At 38.1% G+C, this 27350-nt stretch overlaps 1 protein-coding gene across 2 annotated transcripts in view; it reads right to left on the reverse strand.

Moving 5' to 3' along the window:
- NEDD4 (NEDD4 E3 ubiquitin protein ligase) overlaps window positions 1-27350 on the reverse strand; it is a 120402-nt gene that overhangs the window by 13077 nt on the left and 79975 nt on the right. For both annotated transcript variants that reach the window (XM_080807818.1, XM_080807817.1), the window contains 13 exons: window positions 24179-24229; window positions 22638-22699; window positions 19853-19955; window positions 14715-14881; window positions 12739-12856; window positions 12480-12647; window positions 9483-9548; window positions 6393-6512; window positions 4533-4733; window positions 3402-3482; window positions 3083-3137; window positions 2933-2991; window positions 1826-1891 (listed from right to left, as the gene is read on the reverse strand). In XM_080807818.1, coding sequence (XP_080663944.1) covers window positions 1826-1891; window positions 2933-2991; window positions 3083-3137; window positions 3402-3482; window positions 4533-4733; window positions 6393-6512; window positions 9483-9548; window positions 12480-12647; window positions 12739-12856; window positions 14715-14881; window positions 19853-19955; window positions 22638-22699; window positions 24179-24229 — 1317 coding nt within the window. The remainder of the gene's footprint in view (window positions 1-1825; window positions 1892-2932; window positions 2992-3082; window positions 3138-3401; window positions 3483-4532; window positions 4734-6392; window positions 6513-9482; window positions 9549-12479; window positions 12648-12738; window positions 12857-14714; window positions 14882-19852; window positions 19956-22637; window positions 22700-24178; window positions 24230-27350) is intronic.

A 27350-nucleotide genomic window follows, 5' to 3' on the forward strand; every position in this document is an offset into this window, starting at 1 on the left:
ATGTGTCTAGATATGGATTTTTTTTTTTTTAATCCTACTAGGGACTTTTTGATAAACTAAGGATGCAGGTTCTTACCCTCTTCCCCATACTCCTGAGTTTGCTCTCTCTGGAGCAATGCCATGTTTCTTACACATTACTTCATGTTTTTTTTCTCTTTATATACCTTTGTTGCATTCTGGGTCAGTTTCTCTCTTAATCATCAATATATGTCTTTTTGGTTAAGAACATGGACTCTGAAGCTAGACCACCTGTCTGGCTTTGCCACTAATAACCATGAGAGTCAATCACATTACCTAATCTATCTGCGCCTCGGGACCCTCACCTATAGAAGGTGATAATAACAGTTCCCTCCTTAGACAGCTAATACAGAGATTACATGAATACGTGTAGCTTGCTAAGAAGAATGTCTTGTTCACAGTGAGAGCTCAATAACTATTACTGCTTTCATGGTGGTTTCTGTGTGCTCCGAAGGCTTTGTTTCATATCTCCTGCTGCCACGAAGACATCAACAATTTCATATTACAATGTGTGTAGTGTTCAGAATGGCCAATGGAGAAGCTGGTGCTTCTATTCCACCAGCGTATTTTCATTAAGAGTGAAAATATTTACCAGACCAATAGATCAGCAAAGTCTTAAAATCCCAAAGAACTTTAAGAAGTAGAAAACCGATTTCCAGAGCAATTTTAACACAAAGCTATTATTGAAGATGAGTTTTAAAAAGTGGCTGGTAGTTTAAGTTTTCATTAAGGTATAAAATATTTGCACTAAAAAACTATTATATTTCATTTCTTGTTAAATTGTGGATGAAAATATTCTGTGGTAGCAGACCCACCATCTTGAATCTTTGGAAAAGCCTGCTTCTGGCTTAGAACACAAGAAAGTGTAACCCAGGGGCACCTGGGTGGCTCAGTGGGTTAAAGCCTCTGCCTTCGGCTCAGGTCATGATCTCAGGGTCCTGAGATCGAGCCCCAAATCGGGCTCTCTGCTCAGCAGGGAGCCTGCTTCCCTTCCTCTCTCTCTGCCTGCCTCTCTGCCTACTTGTGATCTCCGTCTGTCCAATAAATAAAATATTTAAAAAAAAAAAAAAAAAAAAAAAAAAAAAAAAAAAAAAAAAAAAAAGAAAGTGTAACCCAATATAGCCACCTAGTGGTAGTACTCCTAAACTGCGGGGAAAGGGTAAAAGTGTGCGCAAATTAGAAAGGCATTACCAAGTGGTCATCACGGACAAAAACAAAATAGATGGGCAGATGATGAGTTTAGTTCCAATAATAAATTTGAGGTGATGGGAAAAAAAAAACTATAGTGAACACATCTGAGAAGCAGAAGGAAACAAACACAGGCGCACTGTTGGAATCACAGGTGTATTTTCAAATTAGGCAGAGATATGTTATAAAAGCGTTGAAGCATGAAAAACTACTACCGGAAAACAAGAGTCCACGCAGAAGAGGAACCCAGAGAGTCCTACACAATCAGGGATGAGGCTGGTTGAATAAGCTGAGTTTGCTCAGACTCCACCAAGCCCAAGCTCCACAAACCCCACTAGGAAACCAGGTTAGAACGCATTAAAAGCAAACTTTAATACTATTGTTCTATAGAGCATAAGGTTGAAAAACAAGGAAAGACGCGACCTAACGGTGGTCTCTGATGATATGTAACACCCAGTAGTCCAAAAAAAAAAAAAAAAAAAGCCACCTTTCCCTATAAGAAACTATTCGAAGTTGTTAAAATACAGGAGAAATTCTCTATTACTTTTAAAAATGCATTTCCCACATTTTCAGTCTACATAACAATCATTCCTAAGAACTCAATGTAAATATAACTAACCTGCTTCTTCAACTTTCGTCGGAAGAACTCATACTTTCTTTTGTAATCCCTGGAGTAGGGCACTGCCTTGAGTTGAAAATTTTGGAAAAATAAAGAAGGTTTAGGTTGTTTTTATTCTGGAACAATTTTAGAAGTTCCCCTCTGGGTATTTTATGAACATAAGTTAAAGGCATTAAAAGAGAATATCTGGAAAGAAAAGTTTAATTTGAAGGAAAACAAACACAAAACTCTAAAATTTTTAATTTCTCTGTTTAAAATTAAATTGTATTCAGCAATTCCCATGACTGTAATTTTCATCATGCAATATTCTTGAAATGCAAAAAGCCAGAAACAGGAAATTTCTTCCAAGCAGAGAAATATTAGAAATGAAAATTTCCATTTCTAAACAGACTTTCAAAGTGATTTCTCCATTAAGGGAACAATTTGAAAAATGCACTTTTTCCTTGAACTCTGAGGAATTGCCTTTTTTACCCATTATTTTAAAAGACTAAACATGGAGACTAAAGAATAGTTTAAAAGAACTGGATCTTCAATTTCATTTATTTTTGTGAATTAGAAAACAATTAAAATCTCAAAAACAAAATACAGAACAAGTAGCTACATAAAGAAGAAAATATTTTTCCTATACTTAACCTGACTCAAAAGGAGTATAAACATACATGATAATATTTATACTTAAATATGAGTATTTTATACACCAGCATTTACAGAAATTTCTACCAAAAAGTTCAAGCATGCCCCTGGAGTTGACTGCATGCCATCTACTTTCTCACCTGGTACATTCTTGGCCCCTCTCTGATTTGCTGAGGATTGCCAACATTCTTTTTCAGGCAATGGCAAGTACCAGCCTGAGCCCAGCAGCCCAGTGCCTTGGCATTTGACTATGGGGCTCACTAGTCTCGTAAGGCTATTGCAAAGGTCAAGACAATGAGCTTATACATATACTCTTTTCTAATTATTGAGAACTGGAGTGGGGGTGGTGGGAGAGGACAGAACTGCAGATGTGCTTTCCTCTCAAGGTCTGTAGGATTATGCCCTTGACCATTCACCCTGGACAAAACAAGTGAGAGGACAATGCCATCAGAGCATACTGATACAGAGACTTACTGGTCCAGTTATTGCTACATTCTGCAACCGAGGATCTTCCCATTGTGTTCTTTTTATATCTGAAGAGGGAGAGAGATAGGTGTTCTTTATTCTCCTGACAAAGTTCAGTATTACAAAAAATAATGTAATGAAAAATCACATTGCACATACTGTGATTTATGTAGAAGATTCTTCCATCTGTATGAGTTCTTTCTTCCCATCCTGGCTATAATGAAGAATGTATTTCAATTATTTTTGGAAAGGGCTTTAGATGTATGGGTAGAAAAATGACATTGGTTATACGCTTAATTTTCTTATTCCATTCTTAGTAGAAGGCATTACACTTTAATAATAACTAATAATAATTACTACTACTACTACTACTAATAATAATAATAATTTACTTAAACCTGTTGAAGAACTACTGTATTCCAAAATACAAAATGTTGGAAAGAGCCAAGTTAAATTGCTAGCAATTCTATAAACTTACAGGTAAAGGCCCCAGATCATTGGAAGAATCAAGTGATGTCTTTCCTCTCAGATGAGGTGGAATTTTCAGTCTTGGATCTTCCTTTTTTTGGAAGAGCAAATAAAGCAAACAACAATACACACAAATTTTAAAATCAAGAAAGTCAATCTATTACTATATTTTCTAACACCAATTGGTATTTAAAACATTCTCTTTTAAAGTCTACTTTTATTTTATGTGCTTCATCTGCAAAATAATAGTTTCTCTGTCTAAAACCCATCATTCCCAAGCTACAATATTCATTTCTCAGATCTCAGAGTACGATCAGTTTTAACTCATCATCTGCTTCACAGAAACCATTCAGAGAATTTTGCCCCACTCTTCAGGGATTGTGTCACTACATAGGGCTGTTCTCTAATTAAAAACTGCTAAATGAATGGACGTTAAACTAGACCAGGTGCTATTTCTGAGGCCTTGAGCATGCTTTTTGGTACTTATCTGTTAAGGTGTTGATTTATTAACATTTTGTAAAGCTAGGGAGGTAAGCTCAAAAAGGTTATAAAAGCCAATTCAAATTGTTGGGAAAAAAAGGACAAAATTCAATTTGTTTGGATTCACTTATGTATATTATTATTTTAATATTATTTTGTTAAATAATTTATTAAACCATTTTAGTTTTATTAAGGTACTTTTGTCTTTTAAATAAATTAATTAATCAAAATCTAGCCATCTGTTGCTGATTTTCAGTAACTTTTCTATTAGTGGTGAACCAACTGTTAAATAGCTTTAGAGCTTATCTTAAAATAAAAATACTATTTTACCTAGCCTCCCCAAGGTTTTCTGGGTATTAAATGAGATATGGATTCAAAAGTACTTTGGAACTACAAAGCGACATATAAAGGTAAAAGACTATTACAAATATCTTCCTAAGGTTTTATGTCTAGTGAGGTAAAATGATATAGGAAGTAAATGTACTTCCATGACAATCCCATAGGCATAAATATTTCTTGAGTAGAAATAATCCTGTTAAGAATTCAGCATCTCTTTCAATGAATACAAGGACATGTAGGTTATATTAATGTACATTTAAGGGTTACAGGGAACTCTTAAGAGTTAAGATCATTGCTCTAAATTCCAACAGGAGAGTATTACCCAGGTAGTGGTTTTGGTGTTGTGGTCAATAAAGAAAGGCCTCCCGTTGGGTGCATGCCGGACTTCCCAGCCTTTAGGAAGGAATCCCTGCTCCATTTCAGACGGCTGGGTCACCTGCTGCGCTGAGTCGCCGGTGGGGACCTGGGGTCGAGGGCACGCCGAGCTCTGGCCTGACGGCAGCTGACTGCTCTCCGCTGCGGCCTAGCACATGGAGAAAGTCACGCTGTCATGTTTTATAGAGAACACACAAAGGGCTGTGGTTAAAAGGCAGCTTAACCTGCAAACAGAACACATCCTTCTAAATAGATCTCAACCAGGCAGATTCATTTTTCTAATAGTGTTTTGTCAAACTTTGTTTTGAAAAGAACTTTCTCAGCTAATTTGTGAGTGGAACGACGCTGGCTAACAGTTCAAGTTGGCTGCGGATGCCCCCGGACAGAGGCGGCGAAGTCAGGGACCGTGTGCCAGCGGCAAGGTCAGCCACGGTGCCATTTGGAGGAGGCTGTCTCCGCTTGCCCCAGAGACACACAGAGTGCAAAGTTCTCCACACGCAGAAGAGGCTGCCGATGCTGAGCAAACAAAATGCGTGACAAACAGCCACTGCAGAAATGGATCCTTGAAATGTAATATAGTCCATTTGATGAAATATTAGGCAGTGGTTAAAAGAAACACACTGGATCCATATATAAGACAACATGGATAGGATTTTAAAACAATGTTGCACACACGCAAAAAAGATTTAGAATTATATAACATGACATCTTTGCAAAACTTGAAACATAGGACCATAAACACCAGTCTGCATCGTTTTAGCTCTCTATGTAAGTGTGTAAAAGAGCCTGGAAGAACCATTGGAGGTTACTGTGAGAAGACAGAAATCTGCAGCCCGGAAGAGGGCCCTCAACAGGACCCAAAATGCTGCCCTCTGAGCTCAGCCCTCCAGCCTGCACAACTGTGAGAAATAAGTTTCAGTAGTTTAAGCAAAAAAAAAAAAAAAAAAAAAAGACTGGAAGACTACCCAACAGACTTAAGATGGTGCTTCTTTCTGGGTAGTGGGAGCAAGTGCTTGGCTAAAAGGAATTTAGTTTTATCTGTACGATTTTATTTTTTTATATTTTTTAGAGATTTTATTTATTTGAGAGAGAGACAGAGAGAGCATGAGTGGGGTAAGGAGCAGAGGGAAAATCAGACTCCCCGCTGAGTGGTGAGCCCAACTGGGGGGGGCGGGAAGGGGCTCGAGCCCAGGACCCAGAGATCATGACCTGAGCTGAAGTTAGACACTTATCCGACTGAGCCACCCAGGTGCTCCTGTAAAGATATTATTTTTTAAAAATAAAATGTCTAGAAACAAATACGGTAATTTGTTAATGGTGGTAAATTCTGGGTGTTAAGAAGATGCGTATTTGCTGTATTGTTCTCTATACTTTCCAGTGTTAAAAAATTTCTCAGTCAGAGACATGGTGATAAAATAAATTAAACGTTCTCCTAAACACTTACAAGGAAATGTCCTAAAAGGCACCCGCTGTTGCCAAGGACAAGGTGTCATCCTGGCACTAAGATTATCTTTCAGTGAAATAATGATCTTAACCATTCAAATAACAACAACAACAACAAAAAACCCCAATGGACCAGATTATTTGCTCCATCCTGTAATTCCCAGTTGGACTTGTTTTACATGATAGCAAGTGATAATCATGCATATGAGAGATCTGTAGGAGATGCAAGCCCCAAGGTTGGTGAATGATTAGAAAATGCTAGCCGCAGCCCGTGTTTACCACAAAATAGCCGTACTAGCTCCCACAGGAATACGATGGCGTACATTGCATAAGAAAATAAGTTAACAGGCAGACTGCATGGTACCTGTACCACGGGCTTTGTCCAGGTTGTAGTTCTGGAATTGTGATCCACATAATATGATCTTCCTCTTTCATCTTGTTTTTCTTCCCAACCTGGCGGTAATCCAGATGAAGTAGGCAAAAGCTGAAGCAAAGAACAACAGGAAAACTGAATACGAATAAGAAATAATCGCTTTAAAAGGACCACCTCCCTTTTCCACTGCCCTCTCTCTTTAAAAGGAAGAAAAGGGAGTTGGGGGGAATCAGAGGGGGAGACAAACCATGAGAGACTGTGGACTCTGAGAAACAAACTGAGGGTTTGGGAGGGGAGGGGGATGGGAGGTTGGGGGAGCCTGGTGGTGGCTATTAAGGAGGGCACGGATTGCATGGAGCACGGGGTGTGGTACATACACAATGAATCTTGGAACACTGAAAAAAAAATTAAAAAAATAAAAGGAAGAGACTTTTACATCATATTTTGAGGTGTATGAAATGAAGTATACCACATTCCACTTAGAAAAACCAGAACAGACCATAATGATGAGAGCAATACCAACATGAATAAAACATGACAGTAATAATAACCACACACTAAATGTTTTCACACAGATTATGTCATTTAACCTCCACACAAATCTTAATGCAATCATTGCTATTACTAGCCCGTTTTTATTCACAAGGAGACTGAAGCTTAGAAAATTGGGGTAATCGCCCAACAGATTCATTGCTTACAGAGCTGAGACCTGAGCCAGGCGGTCTAACCACAGAATTCATCACCTGTATGTGCTGAGTCAAAAGTTAGCCCTGCCTTCCTTCTCTAAGGGTTGACAAAGAGGTCTGTTTATTCCCAAGTTTACTTAAAATAGTCGAGGTTTGGTCTTCCTTTCGTCTTTTGAACCAGATTAGACTCCGCCAGGTCTGGCCTATTTCCCCATTGTGTTTTACATATAAAAACCAGTACCCCTGGTCTGTTCACCAGCTACACTGTCCCTAGACACACAGGGGTAGATGCACATTGCTGACAGAGAGGATGCGCTGTTGGTCTACAAAATAATGGAACTAAAGTTGCCCCGCTTTACAGACGCCCAACAGCTGTGAGTAGATAAAAGAAACAGAGCTGATACATCTACACAACAGAATACCATCAACTACTGAGACATGCACCAGCATGGTTAAATCCTTAAAACGTTGTATGAAGTGAGAGGAGCCAGATACATCAAACTGCAACCCTGTATGGTTCCACTTACATGAAACTTCTAGAAACTTCTAGAAGGCAGATGAGTGGTCACCGGGGGCTGAAAGTTAGGTGCTCGGATGGAGGGAGTTTTTTGGGAGTGATGAAGGGTTCTTAGACTTGATTGTGGTGATGTTTGCACAACTGTATACAGTTATTAAAATTCATGTATTTGTACCCATAAAAATGAAGGGATTTTACAGTATGTAAATTACGCCTCAAAGAAAACTGTTAAAAAAAACTAATCAATGTATTGAGAAGAAAAGGGTATGGAAATAGCTTTTCCAGTACATAGAAGAACTAAAGTGCATGTATATACAGATGAATACAAATCATCTCTAGATTCTGGTGTTCATCTGGTGTACTTAAAATTGCTTCTTGGATAAATGCCTGAGAGTCAATCCAAAATGTGACATTTTCCTTCTATGAGGACATTCCAAAGCACAGTAGGAGAAAACCACAGATCTCTGCTTAAGCAGGCTCCAGCTTAATGGAGGAGGCCAGGCAAGCACAACCAGGAGAGAAAGGATGGTGAAGGCCATGGCATCTCCTCTCTTGCAGACGGGCAAAGCCAATGGCACAGGTGGGTTGCCCCCTCTTTCCTCAGCACAGGACTGTGTCCCTCTCTTGGTGCAGCACCATCTTTTTAGATGGAGGAGCCACAATTGCTTCAAGGAATTCTGAGCCCCTGCACCTCTATGTGAAACTTTCATAAAAGCAAAAACTAGGGGTGCCTGGGTGGCTCAGTGGGTTAAAGCCTCTGCCTTTGGCTCAGGTCATGATCCCAGGGTCCTGGGATCGAGCCCCACATCGGGTTCTCTGCTCAGCAGGGAGCCTGCTTCCCTCTCTCTCTGCCTGCCTCTCTGCCTACTTGTGATCTCTGTCTGTCAAATAAATAAATAAAATCTTTTAAAAAAAAAAAGCAAAAACTAATCCCCACTTTTCAAAAATAATGCATAGACTGTCATTCAAAATTACAAATGGTGAAAAACGGTGAGGAGGCATTCTCCATGGGGAAATGGCATGCACACAGAGCCAGAGGAGGGAGAGAGTTGGATAAGGGGGCAGCCTGTTTGGAAGAAAAAGCAGGGACGGGGGGAAGACAGCAGGAGGGTCCGGTGGGTGGGTGAGGAGGAGGGTAGGCTGAAGGGGCTGGGAGCCTGGGAGTAAGACACAAGTCTGGGCTGCGTAAAGGAGAGATAAACTCAAAGTTATGAGAGTTACATCAGGAAGAGAGGAGCGTGGAAAACCAAAAGCAAGTCAAGAGTCCAGGCATGAGGCTGCTAAGGTCTGAGCCCCAGTCAAGGCTGCGGCTGGAAACCCTACTGAGAAGGAGGCAGAAGGCGTGGACGTGGACATGATTCTGAAGGGAAGAAAGAGCAGAACTCCATCCAACCTGGTCCCTGAGCTTGCCAACACCGGCACACACACCTGCCCAGGGGACTGAGTCCCCTCATGTATGGAGCAGATGCTGCTGCTCGATGCCAGGGGCCAGCGTACAGAGCCGAGGCTGCTTGGCAGCACCGTCTCAACCCAAATGCTCCCGGCAGACCACCTCCAGCCAGCATAGGACCTCAGCAGACAAGCCCACATATGGTCCACAGTCACCGGGGCAGAGGCCTTGCTTTCTTACCACAGGAAACGCATTCTCCCTGTCCCAGCTACTCCCTGTCGTAGCTACTCCCCGGCCTAGCTACTCCTCAACCTAGCTACTCCCCAGTCTATCTACCCCATTCCCCCTTCCCCTGAAGTTCCTCTCCAAGAACCCAGATTCTATGCTGGATTGGCTCATTGCCAGGCAAATGTTCATATTCAGTGTTCAAAAAAAAAGTCTTGAGTTTCCTGTTTTTATTGACAATGAGGGGAGAGGATAAAACTCACCACAGGAAGTGTAGGCTGTTCCTCAAAAGTATAGGCTTGTAAGCTGCCTCTTCTGCTGGAATGATTCTTATTTAAAAAAAAAAAAAAAGAGCGACAATGGGTTTAGGTTTTTGATTTATGTCTGAGTGGCATATAAGGCCATGGGGGTGGGACTGATGGGGTAGGAGGAAGAGTGACTGTGGAGGGGCACTCAGCTGCTCTCCACACCCCGGTGTGCCAGCACCTTCCACCCTGGGGCTCACTCTTCCGCCCTGGCTCTTGGCGGCCCCCCGGACACTTTCTCTTGAATGTCTAACAGATACCCCTCATTGTGCCCCAAACTGGGTTCAGCTTTCCCCTGTCCACACCCACTCCATCCTGCTCCTTGAAGGGTATTCCTTGTTTTGGGGGGCAGTGCTGGAGTCCAGAAGCGGCTCCTGTCAGGTACCAGTCCATCCCCCGACTCCCCTCCTGTCCCTTAAAGGCAGGGCGGTCACCAGATCTTCCTCATTCCGTTTCTTTTCTAGCTCTCAACTATGTTCTCCTTGCACTTTAGTTCAAGTTGGGGTTTTTTGTTGTTGTTTTCTGTTGTCTTTTTTTTTTTTTAATTTCACGTTTTCATCATTTGTTGCTTTGCCTGTTAGGGCAGCAACCTCCTTGCAGATTTCCCTGCTTCAAGTCCGATTTCCTTAAAGCCGCCCTCCATGGGGCACGCTGTGGCCAGGGAGCAGTCCACAGTCAAAGCCGGTCACACCGTTCTGGAATGCAGAGCCCTTCTGTGAGCTCTCACGGTCACCAGTATGAAATCCATAGCCCAGAGCCTAGGAGCTCCCGGACCGGGCCGCTCCTCACAGGTCCAGCACTTCCCACCTCAACACTCACCCTCTGGACATTCTAGATGACTCGTCCCCCAGAAATCCCCTCTCCTTTTCCCTGTGCTTTTATAAGCATGCTGTCACCACTAACCGAATTTTTTTTATGTTATTAAATAACAAAACCAAAAACTTATACATATAAATTAAGTCAAAATATCTACTGTAGTATTGTTTATAGTAACAAAGACCTGTAAACAATTTAAGGTCTATTAGTAGGAGACTGGTGAGATATCTTAAGGATTACTTGCACAACAGAATTATGTTTGATGGTTTTTCTTTGTTGGTTTTAAAGGAGGACATCTATATGTACTGAAATGGTCCAACACGTAGGATACAAGTGAAAAGAGTTAAGTTACTAAAAAGATGATCTGAGGTTAAAAAATTCATATACAAATGTATGTGTGTGCATACATGTTTAGAAATATATAGAAAACATTTAGGACATGGGGAGCCTGGGTGGCTCAGTCACTGAGCATTTGCCTTCGGCTCAGGTCATGATCCCAGCATCCTGGGATCAAGCCCTGTATCGGGCTCCCTGCTCAATGGGGAACCTGATTCTCACTCTCCAGTTCCCTTTGCTTGTGTTCCCTCTCTTGCTCTCTCTCTCTGTCAAGTAAATAAATAAAAATAAAATCTTTAAAAAAAAATGTTTAGGACAATATGTGCCAAATCATGAATAGCAATTGAGGAAGCATATGTTAGAGATAAGACAGAAGACTGAATTTTTATTTTATATACTGCTTGAATTTATTTTAACACTGCTTAAATTTTTAACCTTGATCATATAATACTTAAAAAATAATAAATTATTTTTTAAATTAAAAAGCACACGGTATGATATTCAGAAGGTACAGGGGCACCTGGGTGGCTCAGTCGGCTAAGCACCTGCCTTCGGTCATGATCTCAGGGTCCTGGGATCGAACTTCATGCCCCTCTCCCTCTGCTTCTCACCCCTAGCTTGTGCTCTCTCTCTTGCACTCTCTCTCAAATAAATAAATAAATAAATAAATAAAATCTTAAAAAAAAAAACAAAACCAACCCCGAAGTCACTTCACTCTTTTCATGGCTGCATAGTATTTCATCAAATGCCATCTACTTCCCTGTTTAGTCCAAGTACATCAGCTCTTATTCACACATGTGTGCTGGTGACAGGTGTGGTGTAACTGAGGGGGAGCAAAGTAGCCCCAGACACACAGGACTTGCCCTGGCACTCATCAGTCAGATCAACACCAAATCAAGACCATGTTGTCATCATGCCGCAACACAAGAAAAATGTGAACACTGTCCAAGCCACAAAATAACAATATCCCTCCATCCTGGCAAATCTGAGTGACTACTGCTTTTTTACTAATTACAACTTTAGCCTTGATATAAATAAGATTTGAGACACCCAATCACAGAATTATCCCTGCTTTTTTTTTTTTTTTCTTTTAAGTAGGGTCCACACCCAGGATGGAGCCCAATGTGGGGCCTGAACTCAGAACCAGAGATTAAGACCTGAAATCAAGAATCAGATGCTTAACCAGCTGAGCAACCCAGGTGCTCCACACTCTTGCTTCCTTAAACCCTCCTCAAAATTGCCTAACATGAACCCAAATCCTTCAAGTTTTTTCTAACATACTCTTACTAGGACACTCATAGTATATGTTCTCCTTGCTGAAATGAGTAACAAACCCACCATGTTTAATGACAGGTGTGTTCCTGGGGGTCTTTGGCTGGTAGGCACTGGTTTATGTAACGGCTGTTTAGACTCTAGTGACCACGTGGGTTATCCATGATTCTGCTCCATACTACGAGTGGAGATATTTTAAAAAATGACCGTACCATAAAGTCCCAAAGTCCCTAATACATTATTATACGCCATTTAAGACAAAATTTTTCTCTCATTAGAAGAAAAAAAAATTGTAGCTCTGTGAGCGGATGGATGTTAAATGGACTTAGCGTGGTTATAATTTTGCTATAATCTACATGTATGTCCCATCATTACGTTGCATACCTTAAACCAATCCAATGTGGTCTGTCAATTACATCTCAATAAAACCAGGGATAAAAACCAAAATTTCCTATAAATGTTGGATACCCAGTGGAATAATATATATATTACAAAATCCTGAAGCTACCGCAAAATCTAAGAGCATCTTACTGAGCTGGATACTGGCTGGCCGGTGGCTGAATTTCTACAAATTGTGAGTCTGGCATTCAATTCTTCTGCAAGAGGAGTCTGAACATCCAAGTTATTTGATGCTGGAGGTGATGGGAAGGCCTGATTGCTATACATGGTGGCTTCATCTTCTCTTATAATTTCCCAGTTCTAAAACAAACAGAAGAATCTTAAGCCACACATACTTCAATCTATTGCTGTAGCATGTGTCTAAGGACAAGAACAAGAAAAATCTTTCTACCTCAGAAGACTCTCGATTATCCGCACTCTCTGTCTCCTCAGATATCTGCCGCCTGGTGGTAAACGCACGCTGGGCTTGCAGTTGCATGTTCCCGTTCTCAGCATCCGTTAGGTTATCCCTGGATTAGGAACAGAAGAACTGTCACCTGTGTCTGAAGATCGTTCAAAAGACAGTTAAAGAGGCTGTGATCATTTAAAAAAATATCTTAGATCAGAATTCACTGGTTTGGGCCAAAGGCTATTTCAACACATACAGATGAAGTCATGGGCACATTGGTATCTTCGGAGTACCTCAAGCAATGAAGTTTTGTGAAAACGTGTAACACGTCTGACTTTGATATTTTAGTTCACCACCATGCCTACAGTAATGTTTGACACGTTAGGGCACTCAAAAATACTTGTTGAATAAATGAATTTCTGAGAGTTTCATAAATAATTTCATTATGTTATTATTTTGCCATATTATGATATGAGTAAAATCTAAGGTAGCTCTAGAGAGATTATAAAAAAGAAGCTTCAGGAGTTACATATACAGCTTCGAGAACCAGAGAGTAATGTTTTCTGGAATTGATCTTAAGCCGAGAGTAGAGTTCCCCATGCATGAATGCAGAGAGCAAAATGAAATGTCATGTGAGAAACATTGTAATTAGAAACTTAATAGATCCCAGATTAAATAATATCTGTTTTTGATCATTAACAGAAATAGGCCTGGCCTGAAAAAAGACAATAGTAAAAACATGTCTGAGTTTAGGCACATTATAGTAAATCAGACTGAATCCCATTACCCTGTTTATTATATTATTCTAGCTATTTGCATTTAATAGAAGCAGGCCATCAGATCAAGAATTTTATGCAAATATTTAATAACAAAATTATTGGTAATTTATTTAATGCCATATAAGCCCAGGGTAGTTGGAAAGTCAATTCTTAATGTGCTACTGCTGAAGAAAGCACAATTTTGACAGATGATTCTAAGGGAATATTTCAGACTTTTCTTTCCGTAAATACCTGATTTAGGCTATCTGAACGTGATATCAACCATAGTGAAAGAAATGTGATTCTGTTCAAGTTAGGCTTGCTATAATACTGAGCTCTGCAATAGGAAATTTTGTAGAATTTCTTAGTGTCTTCAGTTTTTTGATCTGTACAGGTCCCTACAGAGATTGATGCCTCTGTGACATGAAGAACCAGGATTACTGATTTGCTCTGGAAAGATGTGATAACAGAAAATATCTACAAAAGTGCTTAGACTGTATCAGACACAAAGTAACAAAGCCAAAAGTTAGAAATTAATGGACGAATATGAAAAATTTTAAGTGTCTGTCAAAAAGCAGAAGACTAATAAAGCTTTCATAAGGCCAAAAGGGAGGAGAAACGGAAGGGTATTTGATAATAAATGTGAGTAATGGGACATTTGTAAATGTATATGTATAAATATACAGTCTGATGATAATAAAAGAAAAAGGTCACTGAGAAGACATAAATTAGAATACCTCAAAGATCATTCTATCCTTGATCTGTGTGCATTGGAAACTATGTATGCATTGACCAGATTGGCAAAAACAAAAGACCCTTGTTATTTAGTCCTTTACATTTTATAAGTAATTTATATTAAAAAATAGTCTACTGTAGAAATTAACATATGTTTTAGTAACAAACTACAAAAAATTTCCAAGATTTTCTAAATCAGTCTAAAGACAAAACATATCCTTTTGTGGCTACAAAATGATTTAAAATAAAGAAGCAATTAAAGGGTGACATTTGTGACTCAAATGATTTTGAATATTATCAAATCATTTAAAAAAAGAAACCGTTAAGATGGCATTTTTAAAGCCTTGAATCATAAAAATCCTCCTTACATTTTTATAATTTATAGATCTCTATACTACTATGAATCCATTTGAGACACAACCTCAGAATGAAAATTTGTGGTAAAAATGTATTCAGATCACAAATGTGAAAGCCACCAGCACATACTGAGGGGTTGGTCTTTTCCACTGTGTTCTTCTAGATTCATGGTTTACATAGTAGGTCCTTCCAAGAATATCCTGCCTCTCTTCCCATCCTGGAGGTAGAGGAGAAGGTTCTTGTTGCTGCTGCAAATGGCAAGCAGCATCTGGTTGGTCCAAAACAACCCAGCCAGGCTGAAAAACAGAGTGGTAACAATTAAGTTTATGCTTGATTTTTTTTTTAACCTTATGAATTATGCTGGAGGAAATTTAAAAAGAGATTTAGCATATCCAGTTCCAGAAATTATGCAAGGAAGAATTTGTACAGTGTCAACCTTTAAGATCATCATAGGAACATTTTATGATAATAAAGATTTTTTTTCCCTGCAAAATGATAACACTTAAATTTGTTTGAAACCTTTAACATTTCTTCAAAAAGGTTTTAAAAGGAAAAAGTCTTTCGTAGTCTCCGTACCCAAAGTGGGGTTTGAATTCGCAATCCCAAGATCAAGTCTCTGGCTCCACCTACGGAGCCGGCCAGTTGCCCCAGGACCGAAAACATTTTAAATAAACAAACAATGATGGAAAGCACTGAGAAACACAGTTTAAACTCCTGAAACCTTGGGCTATTCTCTAAATTATAAGCAAATGAATGAAGGACAAGAATTGTGTCTTATTGGGCACTGTCTTTCCCACAGAGAAAGCACCTTGTTATGGTAGAAATCTGTAACTATCTGAGACCTGAAAAAAAGACACTAGATGAAGCCCAAATGTGTCTGGGCACGACAGGGAAAGGCAAAGGATTTAGAAATAATCGCTACGAGAACACTCTAGCAACTGAAAAGCCATTAGGAGTCTCATATCTGACTTTTCTCTTTCTGGATCATGGAAAGGCATTTTGATCAGGTCATAAAATAGTCAAAGAAATAAAATTTCATTTGTTTTAAGTGCCAGGAAGGCACTAGAAATTTCCTCCAATACTAGTGAGGCGCATAGGTACGTGAAGCTTAAACTAGGGTAGTTAGGGCAAGGAGTTACCTGGAAGGGTAGCGAGAGTTCATGGTGTGTTTTTACATAAGAAACTTCCTAACAGAAAAGGCAACAGTAAAAGGTCCTACTAAATACCAATATGGCTAGGAAAGCAGAAATAAATGAGCAAAGAAAACTTAAAAATTCTCCTAAAGAGAAATAAAAAGAGAACTGGATGAATGAAAAGACATAATATGATCTTGGATAGGAAGACTCAGTCTTAACAAACGTGTCAATTCTCCCCAAGTTAATATGTAAAGTGGCCAAGATTAAGATAAAACTACATTACAGATTTTTTTTTTTTTTTTTAAGTAGGCTCCAGGCTGCGCATGGAGTCCAACTTGGGGCTTGAATTCACAACCCTGAGATCAAGATCTGGGCTGAGATCAAGAGTCGGACACTTAACTGACTGAGCCACCCTAGCACCCCTACATTACAGATTTTTATAAATAATGGGCCATTCTCAAGTTCAAATAGACACACAAACAAGCAAGAATAACCAGCACAGTTCTAAAACCAGAAAAATGAATAATTAACCCTACTGAGTAAAATATATTATACTCCACTGCACACATAGACAGACGGCTCAACACAATGAATCAGAAAGCCCAGAAAGACTCAAATTTATAGGACTTCAGTTCAAATTTGTGGGGAAAAAAAAATTATATAGGGGGCTACCTCATACCTTCTACCAGGATGTTACAGATTGAACAATGTTTAAATGCTACAAAGTAAAACCAACATGTATGACAACAAAACTTGAGATTTAAAAAATATGTTCCAAGACTGGGCAAGCCGCTAAGTATGATAAATTTGATTACAAAACTTCCAAATTTGTACACGGCAAAAACTATCAAATCAAAGTGGGGAAAAAATGACAAAATGGGAAAAATATCTGGTACCATAATAACAGGCAAAAAAGTAATGTCCTTAATATATACAGACTTTCTTTCGAGGCACTGGGTGGGGATCTAGTGCTGAAGGACAGTTGTGTGCGCCAGCCAGTTGATGGCTTAGAAGGTGGAGGAGAATTCTTTTATGTTGGAAGGCTAACTCTGAAAAGAGAGGGTCAGGGAGAAGAGCTGGGAAGGAAGAGAATGTTTCTAGCAGCCTGGAGAAAAGGACGACGGTTTCTGCAGTAAGGCTGCTGTCTCTGGCCGGTCTGGTGGGAGGGTTATCGGTTATCAGTTTTAGACTGAGGCAGGACAGAAGGTGAGGTCGGTGGAGGGGGGAGGGAGGGAGAAAAGACAGAAAGAATTCTTCTGGAAAGGGGGATCTGGATGGGAAGTAAATTCACTCCCTTTCTTTCTTACTCTTATTTTTTTCCTTTTTACCAACTTTTCTACAGAACTGGCATCTCTTTAATTTTGCTTTCTTTTATTGCTCTATTTCTCTCCTTTTCCTGTATCCTCTTACTTTTTCTCTCCAACCATGTTTACCTTCCTTCTCTCTCTCCTTTCCATTCCTTTAAATGATCATACTGTAGGATCTACATACTTAAAAATTAGTCTTGTGTATATTAAATCAAATGTTATTTCTCTGGTCTCGATTTTAAAAGTATGTGAGTTGAATTTTTATATTTCACTCTCTTGAAAAACGGTCAAGTTTTTAAAACTGTAGTCATTGATAATTTTTCTGTAGATTAGTAAAATTTATTAGTTAAGAGGGTCCTTACTACTGCTGTAAAGGATTGTAAAAATGTTTAGAGCTAGGAAAATGGTACCACAAGACTATTTCTTTAAAATCTTCTTAAAAATTTCTCTCTTAAAGGTCTCCTTGGTGAATTCATGCTTTCTAGGTAAACTTGAGAAGGGTAAAAACTAATTTAATTAGAGGCCTAATTTTTAAAAACCTGTTTCAAGTTCTGGAAAGTACAGTTGTACTTTTGAATATTGCTTAGAAAAACTGAATTTTCATTTTTTAAATAGAATGCCTCCCTATGAGACATATATCAGCTAATATTCTTCGTAAAATAATTTTCTAAGTATCGATGAATGTTATTTAATTTCTAACTTGCAGTATCCAAGTGCCAACAATTTAATGGAGTCAAAGAGGAACAGAAAGAAAGCATTCAGAGCTACAATACACATTAATGGTAGTCTTGCAAAATATATACAACTAAATCTAAAGTTGCAAAGGGTACAAAAATAAAATGTTAAATAATAACTTAGGATAGCCAGACTCTGACGTACTAAGGAATACAGGTTGCCTCTGAGTGAGTCTCTTTTGGAAATGATAATTGTTTTCTTTAAAGAGTAGGATTTTATATATTCAGTTACAAACTAGATGTCAAAGACAAGACTTCTCTGGTCATTAGCTACGCTGAAGATAAAAAGCATAGATTCATGTGTTTGCATTCCTAGGGTCTTTCATAAGTAAACTCCTACATGCTTACAACTACTAAAATTATAAGCTGCATTCTGAGGGAATGCAAACATTGAGACCTGAGACCACAAAATGAAGTGAAGCAACTCTACCCACAAAAACTGAACTGTGAATGAGGTACCTATAACATGTGTGTGTGGGCAAAACTTGGAGCAGGTTCCTAAATAATGAAATACTGTTAACTTTTTTTTAGTTACTAAATAAAGAATTTTCTTTCTTTATGGCAGGCATCCTTCATTTCAAACAGAATTCCATTATGCAAGATACCCTGTGCACCAAAATGCCAGGTGGAGAAACTTTGACCCATAAATATTTAAAAATTTTAAAAAGTGATTATTATATGATAAATCAGAAATCAGAGGAAAAAAAAAGAAAATATAATCAAATAAGCAAATACAGACTTAAGAAAGGAAAATACCACGTTTTTTTATTGCAAAACTAAGGGCTAACTATATTCTGTGATTAAAGAAAAAAGTTCTTTTCTTCTATTATTATGTATTTCCCCATAAAGTAAAATCTTAATAGTGCATATAAGAAATTCCTAGAGGGGCACCTGGAAGGCTCAATCAGTTAAGCGTCTGACTCTTGATCTCAGCTCAGGTCTTGATCTCAGGGTTGAGTTCAAGCCCTGCGTTGGAACTTACTTAACAAATTCCCAGAAAGCTCTGTTGCAAAAGCATGGCTTGTTCTCAAGCCTTCTTTCTCAAAGATACAGGTGTGTGAGGTATTGCCCAGTGCTGGGGGAGTTCCCTCACCTTTACAGTTCTTCTGGAAGCTTAATCAGACCCTCAACCAAAGAGGCTTGACTGTTGAAGAAGGCACACACAAGAAAACTCTTCAAAGCTAATAAGTGCCTATATACCGTGTGCTTTCAGTAAATGTTGCTTCAGGGGGAATGTCAAGAGGCAGGTGTTTTAGAGTCCCCTTTTCAAATCACGAATTTTTCTACCGGAAGAAACCCTAGAGGTCATCTGGTACAGTACTGTCATTCTACAAAAGAAGAGCCTGCAGTTCAGAGACCTTCAACAATTCACACTGTCACTTGGCTCACTAGTAGCAGAGCTTGGGACAAGAATTCCAGCCTCCAAATCCCCATCCAATTCTACTCCAAATACATGCTCTCTGCCTCTTCCTCCCTTACTCTCGATGCATGTAGCTCTGCCCAAATACTTGACTTGTCCTGTCATCCATGAAAATTGTTAAATTATATTTGTCCCAGATAAATACGGCATTTTATTAGATCACTTGCATTCTTTCCCTCCCCCATTCCCTCCTTTCCTCTGAGCCCATCCATCCTCGCCCCAGCCATGAGAGGAAAAGTAGCCAGAATTCCATTTCATAAAAGCATTCCTAATTAGTAAAGTTTTCTCAAAATTTCCATATATTTAACTTACAAATAGTAAATTGTATTCTTACTTTATGGAGGAGAATAGGACATAGTTTCAGAAAACTCTAAAAAATCAGAAAGAGTTAATGACTTAATTGTAATAAATGCTCTCATTTATAAACATTGTATTCTCTATTCGCTAACCTTTAAGAACACCATCAAAAATGGCTATTCATTCTACAGAAATGTCCTTAGAAGGAAGAAATGTTTAACGGGTAAAATGAACAAATGTCCATGTAAATCATTTTTATTGCACACACTAACTGCATTGAATAAAGTTATTTTTTCTTCAAGGTATAGTAAAATAAGAAATGAGATATTTTCTTTTCACCAAATATTGCACCAAATATTTTATAAGATCTCACCTCTAATTCCTCAGCCTGTTCTGTGTTATCTTCTTCTGAGCCACTGGTTTTAGGTAAATAAGTCATTTTTAATCTCAGATAACCTTTAACTCTTGATTTGTGACTGTAGAAAAGAAAATAATTATTCGCAAAACTTTAAGAAGAAAAGCATTCAGTTAACAAGAGTTTACTGAATACCTACTACCTACGAGAGGAGACCCAAAGACAAGCTCAAGGACAGAAGATATCAAGAGACAAAGGAGTGAGTGGTGGAGAAAATGTAACAGACATAAATAAAAGTTATGCAACCATTAAGATACTAAGGAAGTGTGAGTGACAGATCAGGGAGAAGGTGAATGAGCAGTTGCATTTGAGTGAGTGCCAGCAGAATGGGGAGGATTTTGACCTGTGGCAGTGAAGGGAAAAGTGTACGAGTGGAGAAAAGAGTAAAAATGAGGAAACAGATGGGAAAGCAGGCCATCAATGAAGGAAATGGCAACTGTCGGCTTGGCTGGCCTATGGGATACACAAAGGAGGGAAGGATGACCCAGAGGATGAGGTCCATGTGAAACAAGAGAGCTGTCTATTTTACTTTGCACACAGTGTGAAGCCAGAAAATGTGGGAGATCAGGAGAGGCATCCTCAGAGATATGCTTTGGGGAGACTAATCTAGTTAGACTGTAGAGGATGACAGAAGAGTAGAGTGCAAGGCCTTCTGTCTTTCTTTGACAGCTGTTCGAATCTATCATACATTAATTTATCGACTCACTTCCATAATGGATCTTGTATCACCTCTTTCAATAATGAGTTGTCCAAGCTAAAGGCTGCTGTGTGTGGTGTTAATACTGAAAATATTTTAAGTCTGTGTACTGCCCCCACCAATTCTAGCATTCTACTTACTTAAGTCTTTCCTTGTCCTCACTTTCTGTATAGATATTTTGGTGATTTTTATAGATATCAGCTATGTAACTCATTACCCCTTTCCTTTCTCGATAAAAAAAAAAGTCCCATCTTTTATTGTTTATTTAAGAGCTACTCCCTTCCTCACCCCACCTAATCTCTTAGGTGTTCTTTGTACAGTTCTCATGAATTTGGAAACTGGACCTTTCCTGAGTGGTCAATAGAATCCCCGATGCTTATTTCAAAGGCCCCTAATGTGGCTTGTGTCTCTATTTTTTAAGAGGGAGTGAACACTGACTCATTGCCATAATAGACGGATACAGAAAACTTGCTCAGATAATGGTTTTTACAAGAGTTTCTCTATAATGGTATGTTCCAGGAGTTTTTAAAAAAGGTTTCATTTATTTATTTGAGTGAGAGAAAGAGAGAGAGTGGGGGGAGGAAGAATGGCAGGGAGGAGCAGAGGGAGAGGAACTGAGCGAGCGGGAGCCCTACGTGGAGCTCGATCTCCGAACCCTGAGATTATCACTCTAGCCAAAATCCAATCATCCACTTAACCAACCGAGCAACCCAGGTACCCCTCACATCTTTTCAACTAAACAATAAGCCTGTGGGTTTGGACTTAATGGGGCTCAGAAAATCCAAGAAAGCAGTACATTTTCTACTGACTTAAAGTTTTTCTGCACTTGCAGTGAAATCCAGTGTAGATGGAAGATGTAAATTATATTTTTTAAAGATAAAGATACTAGAAAGCATGTGACAAAATGACAAGCAGGTTACTAGGGCAATCAAATAAGAGAAGAAAATATTTATTTATTCTTGGTATGCAGATACCACAAGCAGTCTAAAACTAAAGGAGGAAAAGAGATTTATATTCCAAGACTTCTACAGTTAAATATATAACATCTCTTGCAGAAAGTAAATATTAAGAGAGTACTGTTCCTTTTATTTTGCCTTAATAATTTATATTACAAAGAGTAATTACATGTCTTCAAATGAAAAAATTTACTAGGGTCCCATAGTGTGTCTTTAAATTGTATTTTCTAGTTTTAAAAACAAGGCAAATATTGTTGTACAGATAAACAGATATACTTCGTTAATCTGACTGTGACTTTTTTGACAGTAAATCCATGTGTGACTTCGCTAGATTTTACTTGACTACATGGTACAGATGACCAAAAGGAGTTTTATTTACAGCTTAAACTTAAAAATTTTAAACCAAATCAAATAATTCAGTTTAGGAAAATGGAATTATGAACATGGTATTTAGGTTTTAAATTCTTAGTCTTTGCTCATGTTATTTTCTCTAAATGTTTCAGTTTTCCGAAATATCTTTTACTAACATATGCAAGAAGTAGTTAATTTTTTCTTAAATTGGTTTTGTGTACATCAAGTTGGATATTGCTCTTGGTGGAACTAATGTTTGTGATTTTTAAAAGGACAGTATGATAAAATTACATACACCTAAGGTAACAAATAAGACAATATAAACAAACAAATGAAACAATGATAAAATGATAAACAATGATAAAAAATGATAAAATTACATATACTTTAAGATAACAAATAAAACAATATAAACAAATAAGTAAATAAAACAATAAATAAATCAAACAAATAAATACAAACAAACAAATAAAACAGTAACAAAATTCCACCTTCTAGTCTGATAAATATTAGGGGACAAATCTTTCCTAAGAAGTATGAAAAATACTTTCCTGTATTTTCAGAATTTTTTTGTGCTGTGCATATATTACTTTTTAATCAGAAATAACAGTAAGGCTTTTAAAAAATAATATTTAGAAGTAGCTTATTTACAAAGGTTTAAACTTTGAATTTCCAAAGAGGTTACTATAAGATATAATGAGATTTAAAAAATTAATGTTATTATTTTATACTTACTGACCTTCTCGGGTGGAGAACAAAATCCTTAAAAGTATACGGTCTCTCCATTCTTGGATTTTCTGTCTAGAATAAAACAGTGGGTTTTCAAGATATATCTATCAACACTAAAAACATGTACTTTTAAGGAATATGCGTGAACTATGCTCTAAGCCATAACTGAAGTCAGAAGTGAGAAAAATGTGTTTTAGCTCATAAAATGGTTATGACGGGTAGCTTGACAGGGCTTCCACCTTCCTGCACCCTGGGACTTGCAGCAGCATCACACCTCAGTACCAAACAGGCCAAAAAGGTGCATTGAGGAGCCAGTGGAGGTAAGAAGGGGAAACAAGGGAGAGTGGTTAGACATGCTGGTGCCCCAAAGGAATATGGAATCTGTGTAGTGTCAGCAAGTGGGCGTGGTTAGTGCATACAGCCCATTCTAGGAAAACAAAAAAGTCAATGGCTTGGAAAGTGAGACTGGATTAAATATATTATCAAAAGCTTATGATCTCTGAAGACTAGGGAAAGCCAATAAATATCTCAAAAGACTGACACAGTAAAGAGGCATTACTTTTTCTTGTCATGTTCAAAAGCTCCCCTAACATAACAATAATAATAAAAGAAAAAGTTCAACAGCACTTTGCTTTTAATGCTCTTTACTTCTCGCTTACATTTTGCATTAACTACCCATTCGGTCTTGGAATTCTCTTCCTTAAGTTCTCATGACATTGTTTGTTTTCTCCTGTTTCTCCGTGTCTGTCTTCTCCTCCAATTGACCCACACTGACCGAGGCTCAATGTCCGGCCTTTGAAGCTCTCATCTCGCTTACTTGGACAGCCCATCATTCTCAGTGAGTCTGCCGTTACCTTGATGTGGTAACTCTCAATCCTTCCAGCCTCTTCCTCTACAATTGATTTTTTATATTTCTGTCATCTGCCCACTTTAGGCTTCCATTTTTCCTATTTTCTGTTGAAATTCATTATGGCCAAAACCAAACTGATCTCTTTTCAAAACAAAATGGATTTTCTTCCTACCTTTTCTACTTGAGACACCTCGTTGACTTCCCAAATTCAACCTGTATTATCATTACTTTCTGTTTATTTTTTTTTTCAACCTCCATGTCAGAAACCTGGCTCAAGAATGTTTTGTTATGAAATGTTTCCTGAATCGTATCTTCCTTCATTGGTATTATATGCTTGGTCCACATTCAGTTTCATGCACATATTGTTGGAAATGTCCTAGATTCTTTCTGTGAGACTAAGCTGTCCCCATTCTACTTATTCAGCAGAATATTTCCAAACTGATTTTCCTCAGACATGCTTTCCTAACATCAACCAAACTCAGCAACTCTCTATTTCTTACTGTGGTTCAGGTAAGGGAATCTTGGAAATAAAATTAAAATGGAAAATTGAGATGAGTTTTCAGAAAATAATATGCTCAAGAAATAATAGCAGTATATATTTTACAAATAAAATATTTACATTTACTATATATTATGCACCTGTATCTATTAGAAAAAAAAGAATAAACAAAAATATTAAAATCATGGATATCTATACCAACCGGTAATGGATAAAGAGGAACATCGACTTGACCTAGGAAATCATCTCTTGTCTACAAGAAAAAGAAGAAAAAATAAGATTAGTAATATGCTCAATGTATTTAGAAAAAAACTGATGAGGGATGCCTGGGTGGCTCAGCTGGTTAAGCATCTGCCTTCAGCTCAGGTCATGATACCAGGGTCCTGGGATTGAGTCCCACAATAGGCTCCCTGCTCAGCAAGGAGTGGAGCCTCCTTCTCCCTCAGCTTGTCATTCCCCCTGCTTGTGCTACTTGCTCTCACGCTCACTCTCTCTCTCTCTCTCTCTGACAAATAAATAAATAAAATCTTTAAATAAAAAAGAAAAGAAAAAAATCGATGAGCTACTGCCATCATTCACAAAAAATGTAGAAGTCTTTTTTGTTGTTTAACCCTACGTGATACCAAAGGAAAATAAAAGGGAATATGGTACAATTTGTGATAATGGCAGGATAGAGTATTTTAGACTGATCCTTTCACAGATAATAATTATATACTCTGAAAAAATATAAAAACTATTTGAAAGCACTACAGAGTTACCATAAGCAAGTGGAAACTGAGGGGAGTTGATCTTTGAAAGAAGAAACCGTATTGCGTAGTATTCATATTTCTATAGCTTTTTACCTGATAGTAGTTCAGAGTATTTGACAGTTCATACGGTGGTATGATTACTACTCAAGCAGAAATATAACATCTTATTCATTTGAGGAGTATGAAGACCTAGTTTGAGGTTAACACCCTAACTAGAAAGTGAGGGGGACAATCTCTGAAAGACAGAAGCCACAGAAGTCCCTCTAAATCTATACATGAACTCCACTCAAATTCCTAGCTGATCCCTGAACTGTATATATGAAAGCCAACAGCGGGAACACTGAGCACAGATTTCAGTTGATGTTCACCTAAGGGTCTTTTTTTTTTTTTCAATATTTCATTTATTTATTTGACAGACAGAGATCACAAGCAGGCAGAGAGGCAGGCAGAGAGAGAGGAGGAAGCAGGCTCCCTGCTGAGCAGAGAGCCTGATGCGGGGCTTGATCCCAGGACCCTGAGATCATGACCCGAGCTGAAGGCAGAGGCTTTAACCCACTGAGCCACCCAGGCGCCCCTCACCTAAGGATCCTGAGATAGCATTTGGATTTCAGCTAAGTTAACAAATTGCTAGAACAAAAGACAACTCTTCAGGGAAAGACGGTAAAATTTACTGTCTCAATCATTTACCAAACACACTGTCCAGTATACAATAAAAAGTTACTAAACATGTGAAGAAACAGAAAAATGTGATCCAGTATCATAAGAAAAAGTCATTAATAGAAATTGTTTAAATATATATATAGAAATATAAGCTAGATCTTGGAATTAGCAGACAGAAAATAAAGTCATGGGACGCCTGGGTGGCTCAGTTGGTTAAGCCGCTGCCTTCAGCTCAGGCCATGATCCCAGGGTCCTGGGATTGAGTCCCACATCGGGTTCCTTGCTCCACAGGGAGCCTGCTTCTCTCTCCGCCTCTGCCTGCCACTCTGCCTGCTTGTGCAGCGCACTCTCTCTCTCTTTGACAAATAAATAAATAAATAAATTCTTTAAAAAAAAAAAGAAAGTCATAATGAATGAATGGAGGGGGAATTTCAGTAGTGAAATGGAAACTATAAAATTGAATCAAATGTACATTTTGAAATATATATAGGATTGAAAAATACGATATCTGAATTAAAGATCACTGGATGGGGGGCACCTGGGTGGCTCAGTGGGTTAAAGCCTCTGCCTTAGGTTCAGGTCATGATCCCAGGGTCCTGGGATCGAGCCCCGCATCGGGCTCTCTGCTCAGCGGGGAGCCTGCTTCTCCCTCTCTCTCTGCCTGCCTCTCTGCCTACTTGTGATCTCTGTCTGTCAAATAAATACATAAAATCTTAAAAAAATAAAAAATAAAAAAAAAAGATCACTGGATGGGCTTAACATATGACTGGAGAAAAGTTCCATGAACTTTAAGATATACCAATAGAATTTATACAATGTGAAAAATAAAAAAGACTTCTTGAAAAATCTCATGCAGTCTGATATGTGTGTAACTAGAGTGCCAGAAAGAGAGGGGAGGGAAGAGAGGGGGAGGGAGGAAGAGAGAGACTAGGAGAAAAAAATATTGGAAGAAAAAGTAGCCAGCTTCCTCAAACATTAACATCTTACATAACCATAGCACAATGATTAAAACCAGGAATACTATTTTTTTAGAGGAAATAGTAACACTGTCGTATATTTAACCTCTTATTCTTAAATTTTTAGTTAAAAATAAAAACCTATGTACATAACAGCGTCTGTCACCCATAACATTTATCAAAGTATTTAAAGTAACTTATGAAAAACCTTGTCCCTCCAATCCAAGTTCCCAGAGTGAAGCAGGGTTAACTGTTCAATAAACTTCTTTCTGATGTTTTCCTACATGTATCTATCTACATACCTTTCTAAAATTAAGGTGTAATAAACATACAACATTATATCACTTTCAGTTATACAACACATTTGTATATATATATAACAAATACAACAATATTTGTATATATTGCAAATAAGCACTACATAAGTTTACTTAACATCTATTACCATACATAGTTTTTTTTTCTCTTATGATGGAACTTACAAGATTTGCTCTCTTGGCAGCTTTAAAATATGCAATACAGTATTATTTATAGTTGTCATGGTATACATTACATTCTCATGACTAATTTATCTTGTAACTGTAAGTTTATACCTTTTGACTCCCTTTACCCATTTCACTCACCTCCACCCCCTTCCTCTGGAAACTACCAATTTGTTCTCTGTATCCAAGAGTTTGTTTTTTGTTTTTTAGATTCCACAAATAAGTGAAATCATATGGTATTTGTCTTTGTCTGACTTATTTCACTTAGCATAATACCCTCAGGGTTCATCCATGTTGTTGTAAATGGCAAAATTTCATTCTTTTTTTGCTGAATAATATTCCACATATATGTATATTTTTTAAAACATAATTAAAACCATTAAAACCATCTTCTTTATCTGTTCATCCACTGATGGACTCTTATGTTGTTTCCACAGCTTAACTACTGTACATAATGTTGCAGTGCAATGGAGGTACAGATATACTTTCAAGTTAGTGTTGTCATTTTCTTTGGAAAAATACCCAGC

Source organism: Martes martes (genome assembly GCF_963455335.1).
Source record: "Martes martes genome assembly, chromosome: 7".
NCBI classification, from domain to species: Eukaryota; Metazoa; Chordata; class Mammalia; order Carnivora; family Mustelidae; genus Martes; species Martes martes.